Genomic DNA, 14,193 nt, shown 5'->3' with positions numbered 1-14,193 from the left:
TGACCCTGAATTAAATTTGAATCGACTTGAATTGATCTAAGTCTAATTATATAAGATTCTAAGCCACTAATTTTGTGTGGTTGGCTTTATAAATCATGTAAAAAATTACCAATTCTAATTTGCTTTAGAAAATTTTCAGAAAACTAGCTAGTTCGAATTCCGTACTTTAAAAACCCAATAGTGGGGCTTGGCTGGCGGCCCCGCCAATCTGGGCCAGTGCCTGCACCTGTATATAATATAGTTGGGCTGTGTTTGGCATATGATATCCGTGTCAGTTGTCACTCCACTCTGGTCCACGACATTTTGAACGTCAGCATGTATGATCCCAGATTCCCAGGTTACCAAATACGCTTCCCAATGTTGAATGTTAACTTTTGCACGTTTAGTCATGGATTCCTGGCGGCGCAGCTTAATTAAAAACAATTTCCACTACCTTAATTTTGATACGGAGTATCAATTACGATCATATATACTTCCCAGTATATCAGTTAGAAATACTGTAATTTTTTTATTATAAACTAATGTAATCATTTATAATTAAGTAAAAAAAATATTAATTAATTAGCAGTTGAATTATTATTCATATAATATTAATTATTTCATCAATTATTTTAAGACATACTAAGCCCACAGTTATTTTTTGAAGCCACTGTTTAAGCTTCCTCTATATATAGCAACCGACCTCAGTTGGTTTTCCCGCAAAATTAAGCAGAAGCCAATCTCCCTTCTTTGTGCTTGTTTTTATGCTCTGAATCTTGAATCCCTGGGCACCATGAGAACAGACACAGAAAGTCTCTGGTTATTTGCTCTCACCTCCAAAATCCCAGCTTTTACTGAAGCAGATTTTGCATGGCCAATATTACTAGTTATGTGTATGGTGGCTTGGCTGGCCATGACCATTATTTACTGGGCTCACCCTGGTGGCCCAGCTTGGGGAAGGTACAGTTGGAGACATGGGAAATCATGGAAACTCATGGGAAATCATGTACCAATAGCAGGTCCAAGAGGGCTGCCTCTGGTTGGCAGCATGAGTCTCATGGCCTCCCTTGCGCACCACCGGATTGCCGCCGCCGCCGAAGCGTGTGGAGCCAAGAGGCTCATGGCCTTCAGCCTAGGTGACACACGTGTTATCGTCACGTGTAACCCTGAAGTGGCGAAAGAAATACTCAACAGCTCTGTTTTTGCTGACCGCCCCGTGAAGGAGTCGGCCTATAGCTTGATGTTCAACAGGGCAATTGGGTTCGCCCCTTACGGGGTCTACTGGCGAACCCTCCGGAGAATCGCGGCCACGCACCTTTTTTCCCCGAAACAAATCAAGTCCTCTGAGGCTCAGAGGTGCGAAATCGCGTCACAAATGGCGGCAATGTTTGTCGACCATGGAAAAAGCTTCACTGTGCGTGAAGTGCTTAAACGTGCTTCGTTGAACAACATGATGTGCTCTGTGTTTGGATATAAATACCGACTGGATTCCTCCAACGACGAAGTGGAGGAGCTACAGAGACTGGTGGGTGAAGGGTACGAGCTTTTGGGTTTGCTGAATTGGTCAGACCACCTCCCTTGGTTAGCTGATTTTGATGCTCAAAAAATCCGGTTCAGATGCTCCGAACTCGTTCCGAAAGTGAACTTGTTTGTCGGCCGAATCATCACCCAACACCGGGCTCAAAACAGTGAAAAAAACCGGGATTTTGTTGACGTTTTGCTCTCTCTACAGGGCCCCGAAAGGTTATCGGATTCCGACATGATCGCCGTTCTTTGGGTAAGCGTGCTTCTTTGTTAATACATATTTTTCGTTCAATTACGCATTGATTTATCTCTTCTCTTTTTTATTTTTATTTTTTGGGTTCAAAGTGATCAAAATACAATGTATCATCCTAAAGGGTCCATGAACCAGGCTCCTATATTCATGACAAACATGAACTCAACTTCAATCCTCAACTAAAAACGGAATGGATGTCACATCACTTATAAAAGAGACTTGTTAATTATCTAGATACAAATGGTCTTCTACTTTAATGATGTTTTTCAATTTAATTAATTTAAGAGAAAAAATTGAATATAAAATTTTGGAGTAGAAGAATTTTCTACTAATTGTTGAAAAAAGAACACTGATATTTGTTTGTTTTTGTTTGCTTGGTTTTGATTTGTGTTCAAAAAATTCAAAACAGAAGAATTAAGATATGTTTATTCAGCACACGGATATGATTTACGAAACGATGTTGTCATGTGGTTTACTTTTCGGTGTAGGAAATGATTTTTAGAGGGACAGACACGGTGGCGGTTTTGATCGAGTGGATACTCGGGAGGATGGTACTCCATCCTGATGTGCAGTCAAAGGTCCATGATGAACTCGACAAGGTCGTTGGAAAGTCACGCGCCGTCGCCGAGGCAGACGTTGCGGCGTTGGTGTATCTCGGGGCTGCGGTGAAGGAGGTGTTGAGGCTACACCCGCCAGGCCCACTCCTCTCATGGGCCCGCTTGGCCATCAATGATACAACCATTGATGGGTATCACGTGCCCCAGGGGACCACCGCAATGGTGAACATGTGGGCCATCGCAAGGGACCCAGAAGTGTGGCGGGAGCCACTGGAATTTATGCCCGACAGGTTTGTACCCAAGGAGGGCGAGGCTGACTTTTCCGTTCTCGGGTCGGATCTTAGGCTGGCACCATTTGGATCGGGTAGACGGACCTGCCCAGGCAAGACCCTCGGCCTGACCACTGTCAGCTTCTGGGTAGCCTCGCTTTTACACGAGTATGAATGGCTACCGTCGGATCATAACCCCGTTGACCTATCCGAGGTGCTCAGGCTCTCTTGTGAGATGGCTAATCCTCTCACCGTTAAAGTGCGCCCTAGGCGTAGGTGATTTAATTATAAAGGATGGCCTTTGCCTCTTTGGTCCATCTCTGTTTTATTTGATTTGATTATCTGGTTTTTAATTACTGCTGTAGATAGTGGTGAAAATTACTACTAGTGTTTATCTTCACCTCCGTCGTGTTAAAACACCGTGGTATCTATCTTCAATAAAATTGGTTTTAATTTGTTTGTATCTTTTGTTAATGTGATTAATTAAATAAACTATGGCTTCTTCGCTTTACCCACCGTGGTTGGGAAATGGAACCCTTTCCATTTTGAGAGAAGCGGGTGGACATGCTTCATTTAGAAACATGTACCAACTGCATCCATTGACTGCGTTCCTGATTCAGCACATGACCTTCCCTAATACACTCCTCCCAACTACTGAACTCGGCCCAGAATCTTGTTGGGTTCAACTATTTGGAAGGTGCTCTGCATCTAATAGTCTTGAAATCGAGGGAATCACTTTTAACGTTAATGCCAGGGATTGGGAGCTTGCGGCTCCTGCCAACTTGAGTCGCTGTCCACACGTTGAAACTTGTCACTGTCTCTTATATATATATATGATATGTCCTTTCGCCTTGATGCACAGCACATCGTAGTAAATAAAACAGAGCAACTTCGTTTTGCATATAATTTAACTACATGGTTGCCAGAATTAACTCAGCATAGTAGCACGTACATATAGGATAAGGCAACATATTAGAATGAATGATGTAGCAGTAAAAATAACAGTATCAACTGTATAACAGTCATATCACAGATGGTAGTTGACAAATTAGATGATTTATATTGTCAAATGTAAGCTTAATTAGAAGAAAACAAAAATGTCATGAAAATAGAAGGATGACGCATACGGGGAATCAAGATGGTCGAAGATTCAGCACGGCTCTAGATACTCACAGACAAAACCCTTTCTCTACATATTTGGGAAGTAGTTGGTTTCCTGAATTCTTAACCCTTTAAGCTGTTGTGAGACTTCACTAGGCGACATATATAGACGTTTAAAACTTGCAACAATTGTTGGATAATATTGGCCGGGAAGCATTGTTTTGTGGACTTTTTCGCTGACTTTTTCGTTGTCTAAACATTTTTTAACAGGTTTTATCCGCATAATGAAACCAATAAGGTTTTTTTTTTTTGAAAAATTGAGAGAGTTTTTTATTTGAGACGTGTACTCTTAGCTTTCACTATATATTTTAAGGAAATTTTTAGTATCATTATGTAGTGAATGAATAGTATGTTCGTCTCGTACTGGTGAACGAATGGCGTAAAATATTATAGAGTATCATCTATTTTGGATTCTTTTATATAACTACATCGATTGTTTCAACTTGTAAAATTGGATGGTGTTTTTTCTTGTTACTTGTTTGCATATATCATGTTTTACGAAAGATATAAATGAAAAAAGGAAAAATAAGATGAAAATTTTATAGTATTCGTTGTCTAAAGAGTTGTTGGGAGAAAAAACGGTTATGAAATTTTTATCAAAAGTACATTAATATATATAGTTGAACACAACTCTAACCCAAAAGCTTAAGCTAATAGGCTAAGGTCCACTTAGATATATTAAGTACTATTTTTTTTTATATTTTCTCAAAGTGGAACTCAACATTCACAACTGCACTCACAACAATTTCCCCCTCACTTATGAGTCTTTTTACATTTCCAAAAATATCTTACGTCAAGAGTTACAGATGGAGACACAACTCTAAACCCAACGCATCTAGACACCCTCTCGAAAAAGCATTTATGGAGTTTTTAACAATAGTACATTAATATACATAGTTGAACACAACTCTATTCCAAAAGCCTAAGCTAATGTGCTAAGGTCCACTTAGGTATATTAAGTACTCTTTTCTTTAATATTTTCTCAATGTGGGACTCAATACTCACAAGTGCATTCACAACAACGGTTTAGTTTTAAAGATCAAAATTATTGAAAATAAAGAATGATAATGCAATTGATCTTATCGCCGACCTCAAACCACTAATACCTACGAAAGGGGTATTTCGGAGACTGCGACCACCCTAGAAGGGCTCTGGGGGTGGCCGCGGCCACCCCTAGAGCAAACTTGTGACCACCCCCTCCCTCTTCTGTGGGTGGCTGATCACCCCAATGGGTGTCAGCCACCCACTTTATTTTTCATATATATATTAAGTTTAAAATGAAATAAAAAATAATATGGGTCTTTTTAGAAAATGTATTTCATTCTTTAAGGAACAGTTATTCCTCTCATTTTTTAGAGGAATAGCTATTCCTTTGTGTAAGTGATTAATCATTCCCACTGCAATAACTATTCTTAGGAATAGACCATACCAAACAAAAAAAATGATTATTCCATAAGAATAGCTATTTCATTTTAGTGGTCTATTCCGCAAACCAAACGGAGCCTAAAAGTAGTTTAGTATGGTGTGGTTACCTTCATAGTCATTTGTGGAGTGTATTTTTCCCGTACGGCCTAGCCAGATGTCATCCTCTGATTTGGTACAAGACTTGGTTAGGTATGGCGTATGATTTGAGTCTTCTAGTGAGGCATGCCTTTTGCTAGTTGATGACCGTTGGTAGGGCTGGCAAAACAGGTACTTGACACGACCTGATTACGACCCACGAGTACCCGTTACACAATTAACCTATACACGAATACGACCCGTCTAGCTAAACGAGTTAGCAGGTCTGACATGATTATAATTAGGTCTGGGTATCGGTCAAAACGGTCCGGTTTTGGCTCTTATCGGTTATTAACCGATACCGAACCAATAAGAATTTTAACCGAAATTATCGGTTATAACGATACACGGTTAAACCGGTTAACCGGCTTAACCGAGGGCTTTATATTGATTTATTTTATTAGGTCAAAAATGAGTTTTTTTTACTTTTGAGAGCCCAAATATTTTTTGTTGGGACCCAAATATTTGTTTTTTGGGCTAAAAATTGAAGCTTTTTTTATATTGATCCACCACAACTTTTTTTTTTAAATACATTTTTCCAAAGCAAATGGACTAATTAACATAATAAATGCTAATTAGACTAACAAAACTAGTTAATGAAAAATGCTTTCTGCAAAGGCAAATAAATCCCATCCAATGTCATCACTAAAAAAAAATCAAACCTACTCAAACCCAAATTAAGATAAGGTTATATAGGTATATATATAATCCCAAAACTACGTCGTTTTGGCATCCCTACTTAACGGTTTATATCGGTTAAACGGTTAACCGATATGAAATTTCTAACCGGACCGAACCGAACCAATAAGCATACCGGTATAAAAAATTTAACCGATAACGATATCGGTATATCGGCTACGGTTAATATCGGTTCGGTCGAAACCGGTACACGGCCGATAATCGGTAACCGGTTAATCTGCCCACCCCTAATTATAATACGGAAGATAGCCGGGTAACTCGACACGACCCGTGCTCTTAAAAGGTAACTCGACTCGACCCGACCCGTTAAAAACCATAAACCCTAAATTTTTTTTTTTAAAAAAAAAGTAATAATAATACATGAATACCAATGCAATTGTTAATAAAAACATTTACAAAATTAGCAACTTTCAACTCTATACATATTAGATAGTCCATTTCCATAATTCCATGTAATGCAATAATAATTTTAGTTTCTCTTTAAGGAGACTCATTTGCTATGACCAGTCTAGATGTTCTCTATTTTTCTGTTCATATTAAATTTCACACATATATTTAATGGTGTATATATGAAATGAATGTGGGTCGTGTCAAAATTGCTAACCCTAACCATGGTGTGATATAGTCTTGGTAGAGTAATGACACTTAATTAATCTTTTGCTTGCAGGCAGACTTCTTGTACGCCAATGTGTTCTATTTAAGGATTTAAGATAAACTCTAGGTCCCATTTTGTCCGATTTCTCAGACCAAGTCTTAGAGAGAGCTAGAGAGAGAAAGGGGCTAACTTGGAGGTTTTGATCCTCTATTGTTTGGAGAAGCTTTTATATTGAGGTAAGGGAGCCTAACCAATCTTTATTCTCAGTTATTAGGCATGATTATTTTTGTAATTGTTGTACTTAAACATACGTAGTTGTTTTCATCTCACATTTAGGGTCTGTTTAGAATTGTGGTTTTAGTAAATGCAATTTTAAAAATTGCGTTTTTCAAATCGCTACTTTTAAAATTGTGTAAAATTGCAATTTTACACTTTCCTTGGTTTATTAGCAACATATATATTTGATAGTGTAAAGCTTGTACCTTATGTTTTTAAAAACATTATATGAGGCCATGCTTGATTAAATTATGTATGTGCAAAATATATGATGTTTATTAATTAGGGATTTTTTTTTTTTTAATTAGGGATTTTAAGAGTATTGTCTAAGCTTGTGAGTAGGGTGTAATAGGAGGTTCTTATTAGTTTTTAGTTTCTTACAGTAATCGAACGTTCCATCCCTGATTCTCCAAACTGCACATTCGACGAAGGCAGTAACTAGCAGATTAGGGTTTTAAATTGCGTAATTATGGTTTTGATCCTACTATTAGCGTATGGAAAATCGCTCGAGGCAAGTAAATACTTATGAAACTGTCCTATTTCATTATGTGATATATTAATGAATCAAACATACTATTATTCAATGTTTCGATAAACAAATTATGTCATGAACTTATTATAGAAGAAGGGGAACCCTTTCAATAGAAGAAATTTATCAAATGTTTATTAATACTTCAAATAGACATTTGCTTATTATGAAGTTTATAATAATTTAACATATGGGTGGATCATCATATAGGGATGACGGGCACATGTTTATATATGAGCTTGACCCTATGATTAAAGAAATTTATTTTTATGTTTGACTTTGGATCAAATCGTTTTATGGGTGATTGGCGCATCATGTAAGATTGTGGTCACAACTACGACATCATTAGTGATATGGATTATCCGGTGAGATGCCAAGTGAAGGCTTGTAGAGGCAGATTCACGTGTATTACTCGTGTACTATTGTATTTTTAAGAGAGTAATGCATTTCAAATGTTAATGGATTTTGGAGGCTCTGGTTAATTTGTATCGATGAAAAGAAAAAGATGCCAAGAAAAATAGCTTTCTAGCTCAAATTAGTATTACATTTCCATTGCATTTTTTTGATAATTTTTAATACATGCGAGACTTGATGTTAGTTACTAGTTAATTAATTTGAGAATGCTACAAGCGACGCTCTGAATTAATTTTTAATTAATTAATTTCAAAGACATACATTATCAAATTGAACAAGGGCTCCAGTTCTGTAACTCCTGCAGTACCTCAAGAAAATACTATTGGCCAGTAAAAAAATGGATATGATGGTAAAACAGATCAATTTTATCTCTTTACCCTTCCCGACATCTATGCAAGCAAAGAGAAACTCCCTATTCTATTTTCTCCCTAAAAATAGATCTGATCATTTCTTCCCATTCTCCTCTATAAAATCGATAGAGTTGTTCGCTTTATTACCATTCAGTAAAAACTCTTTTACGATTATCGTAAAAAAATTGAAAAACGCTATGCTGACTCTAAAAACTTGTTTATCACAATTTATGTGGAATTAATATTATGAAGCAATAAACAATTCAATCACCCAAAATATATAAAGCAATAAAGAGGTAGACACAGATATTTTGGTTACGAAGAGGAAACCTTTTAGAAACCGATCTAAAAGTAAAACCTCTCCGGGGCAGCCAAACCCAGGAAATCACTATCAAAAGATTATTCAGAGATTACAGATACTAGGAACACTTACAACCCTTTGCAAGACCTTGACTCTGTAAGATCGACAAGCCTACAACTCGTCTCCTTGTTCACAATCTTCTTCAACGTGATTCTCATTTACCGGACCCTTCCGATAGACTTCTCAACCGTAGATTTATCAAAGGAATAACTAAAACTCTAAGAGATTCAATTTAACGCTCACTACATATGATCTCTCTTAGCACAGCCTCCGACGAACTCTCTGGGAATAAAAATTCGTGTTTCTCTCTTCTATAATGATGTATATATACCCCAAACAAAACCCTAGACCTAACCCACTTAAAATCATGTTTTTGGGCCTAAAACTTACGGGGTGTCCGGACATGTTAATGGGCGGTCCGGACACGACTTTGCGGAGCAAGATTTTAGTTTCTGAAAATGAGGTCCGGACCCGGGGAATTGCGGTCCGGACCCGGCCTGTCCAGTCTTAATCAACAACTCCGATCAATGGGCGTTTGTGGTCCGATTGAGCTGAAATTTTGCACGGACGTTCATAACACATGAATCTACATTATGAACGGTGGAGATTAGATTCTGAACATTCTATATCAGTATTTGAGCCCGTGAACAGTAGCATCTGCATTTTAGAACTGAATTAAGCCAACACAAGAACTAACAAAAATAATTACAAACAATAATTCCAAGATATTGAGACTTTAGAGGCAAAGAAAGAACAAATTGAAAAGTCACATTAGTGACACGTTTAAAGCAATAATTAAACTCATAATTTCTCTTGAACTTAAAACTAACATGGTGAATATAAGATCGTTCATTAAAATAATGTTTAAAATAAAGTAAATTTTGGTTTGTGCAAATTAAATTCAACATAAAAAGAATTATATGTAGCTTTGCACAAAATATGTCATCCATTGAAACAAGCACGTTTAGTAGATGGAATGGTCATTCCTTTTAAGGAATATGAATGAGTAATACTTGGTATATAAGAAGTATGAATGGACTGACCATTCTTCTTCTTTTGTTTAGTAATAACTTTTGATGTTTTTACTGGAATTAAATCAAAATTCTTAAAATATTCAAGCCCAAAAAATTATTTTCCAAAAAAACCACTCTTATTATTTTTTTACACCCAAAAACTTAAGGAAAAAAAACAAAAAAAATCATCACAACAAAGGGTAGCCAAGTCCAACCACCATAACAAAACATCAAGGGTGATGCGATCACCCCCGGAGCCCCTTGAAGTGGACACAACTATCTCCTGCAACCGGGGTTAGTCGCGAACCCCCCCGAACCATGAGGTAGTCTTGGCCACCCCCAATGACACCGAGAGTAGTCACACCACTCCAGTATTCTATTAGGATAGCATGCCACTCAAAGAATACTAAGATTTGTTATTTTGTTATTATTATTATTATTTTTTTTTTTTTAAAAAAAAAAAGCTCTATATTTGACGCAGCAATATTAGCATTTAGGCCTTAAAAAGCTCTCACATTACCCAATACGTGAAATATTTAATTTAAATAGGGATGATTTGACGGAGTTAGGGTTCGATCCCATGACCTTTGGCTATAATATCATGTTAAATCAACAATTGTTCCAAAAACTTAATCTTATAAGAAGAGATAAATTTAATCACTTAATCATTACTTTAACACTGAACATTTCTTGCTACCAAGTTTGCAATTGTCTCTCAATAACAATGAACACAATAAAATTCATCTCCAATTTCTCGAGAAAAAAAAGATATTATTTAAAGTAATGAAAATATCACAAGAAAGACCCCAGAAAAAAGAACCTCAGATCAACCGCTACCAAATTACATAGGAAAGCAACACAACATATGATTATTCAAAAAAAAAATTTCTCATTCCAGTTTGCAATAATTCAATTTTTTATTAAGAAATTACTTTAAAAAAAAAAAAAAAAAAACTTACAAAAAAATAAGCTAATAAATTAATAATTTAGGTAATCGAGGCTTTTGGAATAAATCAACGCATTGATTAATCAATGTCCTGCACTGTATCAAGTCAGCCTGCATCTCTCTTCCTACCGCTTCTCCGCAGAGCACAACACGTTTTTTATTGTTCTAATGTAATGTCCTATGTTATAAGAGCAGTCAACAAGTTTTCAAAGGCTAGCTCGTAGTGAATCACGTATCATTTATTTGAAATTATTAGTTGAATTTTTTTTTTTTTTTTGCCCTTTTCTTTCCTTTCCTTTTCTTTTCTTTTGTGTGGACATGTTTTTTATTTTTTTTTCATTATAATTTTCTAAGTTGAGAAAAATAAATGAAAAATATATATATATAACAACTCAAATAATCCCACTTCTCTTCAAGGTTCCAAATTCTTCTAAACCAAATATTCCAATAAGAACTTTATAGTTTTCCAAAACTTTCCAACCAACGGCAGGATTAGATAGATTTAAATATGATCGATCCGATTAGCACATAGGAATGCATGATACAAAATTCAAAAAATTAGATTAAACCTTTAATCATGTCACGATTGATCGAATTAGTGCACTGAAATAATACAAAATTCAAAGAGTACTTTAAATTATCCTTCAGTCATATCGCGTGAAACACTTTTATATACATTAATTGTATATAAATATAAGTCATGTATACTTACACAATATGTCCACATGTGGTGCAACACTATTCTATATAGATTTTTTGGTTATAATTTTTTTGATATGTACGTCCACGTGCTCTTTAATTTGTGGCACCAGACCAAACGAGTGGTTTATTAGAAAGAAAATATAAATTTATCACAGTAGACACTGAAATATAAATCATTTGCATTTAAAAATTACACAAGTTTTAAACTTAAAAAAACTAGTTCAATAACTTATCAATTTAGGACGACAAACAAGAGTGATCTGATTATTTATGTTACATTTTTCATGTTTTGTTTTTTATTTATTCGATTTTTATTTGTTACACGCTTGGTTAGAATATATATATATATATATATATATATATATATAATTCGATAGGATACATACAAATAATTCTATTAAAAAAAGAAAAAGAATATATATATGCATATAATATATTGAGTTTAGCGCCCCGGATACGTGTGTAGTTAACGCTTACCTCAGTAACGTATACAAGATGGTGTTGACGTACAGAATGGTAAGGGTATTTAATTGGGACATAAACTGATCTGTTTCGAACCTGAATAAAAATTTTGATGGCCTATGACATCGGCACATAATAAAAAAGTTAATGCCAGCATGCATAAGTGACAACTAGCTAGGGGTGTAAGATGAGCCCAACCTCAGGCTCGGCTTGGCTTTGTTCAATTCAATTAGGTCTTTATTCGAATAATAAATGAATTATTTGTGAATATAATAATATGTTTGAATATTAAATAAGACATACATGTATAAATTTGATTTGGCTTGGATAAGCCCATATAATTTTATTTTTACAAACTTTTTTAGTATCATTTTAATTTTGTAATAAGAAAATTTGAAAAATACATTTTATCCCTGAACTATCTACCCATTTGCACTTTTAATCCAATGTTTAAAAAGTGACACTTTACCCCCTCCCAAACTTCTAAATTATTGTAATTCGATCATTCTGACTTCTTTTTTTCTCCAAAATGCTCTCATCCCAAGTTAAAGATTAAAAATAAATAAATTAAGGGGTGGCCGGCCACCCCAGTTGGACCTGGGGGTGGCTTCAGCCACCCCTTAATTTTTAATTTTTAATTTTTTTTTTTTTTAACTTGGGATGTGGGAATTTTGGAAAAAAAAAAAAAAAAGGGGTCAGAATGGTCGAATTGCAACAATTTGGAAGTTTGGGAGGGGGGGGGGGGGTAAAGTGTTACTTTTTAAACATTGAGGTTAAAAGTGCAAATGTGTGGATAGTTCAGTAGGGTAAAATGTATTTTCCCCTAAGAAAATCTTAAGTAAAAGAAAATTCTCTTCCTAATAAAATAGATACAATTTGAATTATTGTTGTGGTGAAATTAGTTTTAATTAGAGATTTGTGTATATATGAGTGTGTTTGTGAGTATGTACAGATATATTTGTGTCTACGTGCATGCATGCGCGCGTGTTTGTGTATGTGCATAATGAAATATAAACTCGAGATTAGGTTATTTAAGATTCAAATTTATTTATTCAACTAACTCAAATGATAAAATTTTAACCATACTTCATTAACTAATGATTAGTGTTAAAATGTTTATTAAATGATTAGATTTATCTCTTCTTATCAGTTTAAGTTTTGGAGAAAAGTGGTAATTTAACAATTATTATAGATTTACGAGAAGATAAACAATCATGATATTTACTTTATATAAGGAATGCATAAGTTAATTGAGCTACTCATAATAAGCTCGAGCTCGACTCGTGTTCGAAATAAAATTAAGGATTAATTACCTTTTCAATACCTAGATTTTTCACATTTTTTTTTTTAAACTTAGGTTTCAATTTGTATCATAGATGGTACATGACTTGTAGGTAAATACTAATTTAGTACATCCGTCACCATTCTATTAACCAAACTAATGGACTGCCATGGGGGTGCGGTTTCGGCCACCCCCTACTGCCCATCTTAGCCAAAAGCCATCAAATCCTTTCAAGGTCACTTTGCTTAAACAACTTAAATAAAACAAATTAGGTTTTTTTTTTAAAGAACAATTGAACTTTTAAACTAAAATATCTATAATTTTAAAATATCCTATAACTCATGTATATAAAAGCTTTAGATGTTGTCGATTATGGATTCATCTTGGAGTTCCCATTAAAAGGAAATCCAATAGAATGAGAGGAGCAATGGATACAAATGGTATGAAGGGAGTTATGGTGATGATAATGTTGTTAGTGACTCTTTTTCTAGTTGGACCACCGGCTTCCCTTTTCTACTCACTATATACCCCCTTCTCTCCATCCCTTGCCACTACCCGCTCAACTTCTCTCTCTCCAAATGATGGTGGTATGTCCCGAAGGCCAATGGCATATGCGATTGTTGCCTTGAATTGTGCCAACGCTATCATGGTATATGGTAATTGTGGTATTAGTTGGAGAGTTCATGAAGACCAATATTGTACGTATATGGATAGATTCCTACGATCTCATAATATTTTTCAAATATAGCCCATAATCATAATAATGAGTAATGCTATAAGTCTTCCTATAGTCCTCATAGAGTCATTCTAAATGTGAGGTGGCTTTTAAAATCACCGTTGAATTTGAGATGTGATTTATTGACTTTTGATCTATTGGTGATTTTAAAAGCGACATCGCATTTGAGATGACTCTAGGAGGACTCTAGGAAGACTTATTGTATTACTGCATAATAATTACATATTGTTGCAATTTCCTTATATTAAGCATTATTATGTAATAATTGTGTGATTGTAGTCTTCTTATTAATAGATGATTCTGTAATAGTTATTTTACTAGAATAAGGGTCTGTTTGGGTGTGTGTTTTAGGAGCTTAAAAGTGCGTTTAACACTAAAAAAGTCTGTTTGAAAAAAAAAAAAAAAAAAAAAGTACCCGTTTGGTAAAAAAAATTGAAAGCGCTTTTATTGTTCCAAAAAGCCTAAGAATGGTCAAAACACACTTTTGGTAAAAACTTCATTTTTAAGCTTTTGCCTAAAATCACT

General features: G+C 35.2%; 1 protein-coding gene across 1 annotated transcript; it reads left to right on the top strand.

The window, feature by feature from the left end:
- The first annotated feature begins 721 nt into the window (after positions 1 to 721).
- On the top strand, positions 722 to 3,018 carry LOC132187544 (cytochrome P450 78A3). Its single transcript, XM_059601890.2, has 2 exons — positions 722 to 1,756; positions 2,245 to 3,018. Exons 1-2 carry the CDS (start codon positions 773 to 775, stop codon positions 2,860 to 2,862), a joined length of 1,602 nt encoding a protein of 533 aa, XP_059457873.2. The 5' UTR covers positions 722 to 772; the 3' UTR covers positions 2,863 to 3,018.
- Positions 3,019 to 14,193: the final 11,175 nt, after the last annotated feature.

The sequence above is a fragment of the Corylus avellana genome, chromosome 6 (assembly GCF_965113065.1).
Source record: "Corylus avellana chromosome 6, dhCorAvel1.hap1.2, whole genome shotgun sequence".
Lineage (NCBI taxonomy): Eukaryota > Viridiplantae > Streptophyta > Magnoliopsida > Fagales > Betulaceae > Corylus > Corylus avellana.
The sequence above is the reverse complement of the archived record's forward strand: the minus strand, read 5'-3'. Positions and strand labels throughout refer to the sequence as shown.

Bases quoted from the DNA above. Each gene is read 5' to 3' on its own strand.
- LOC132187544 (XM_059601890.2), top strand. From the start codon at position 773: ATGAGAACAGACACAGAAAGTCTCTGGTTATTTGCTCTCACCTCCAAA. The intron at 1,757-2,244 runs GTAAGCGTGCTT...TTTTCGGTGTAG, and splicing joins ACATGATCGCCGTTCTTTGG to GAAATGATTTTTAGAGGGAC.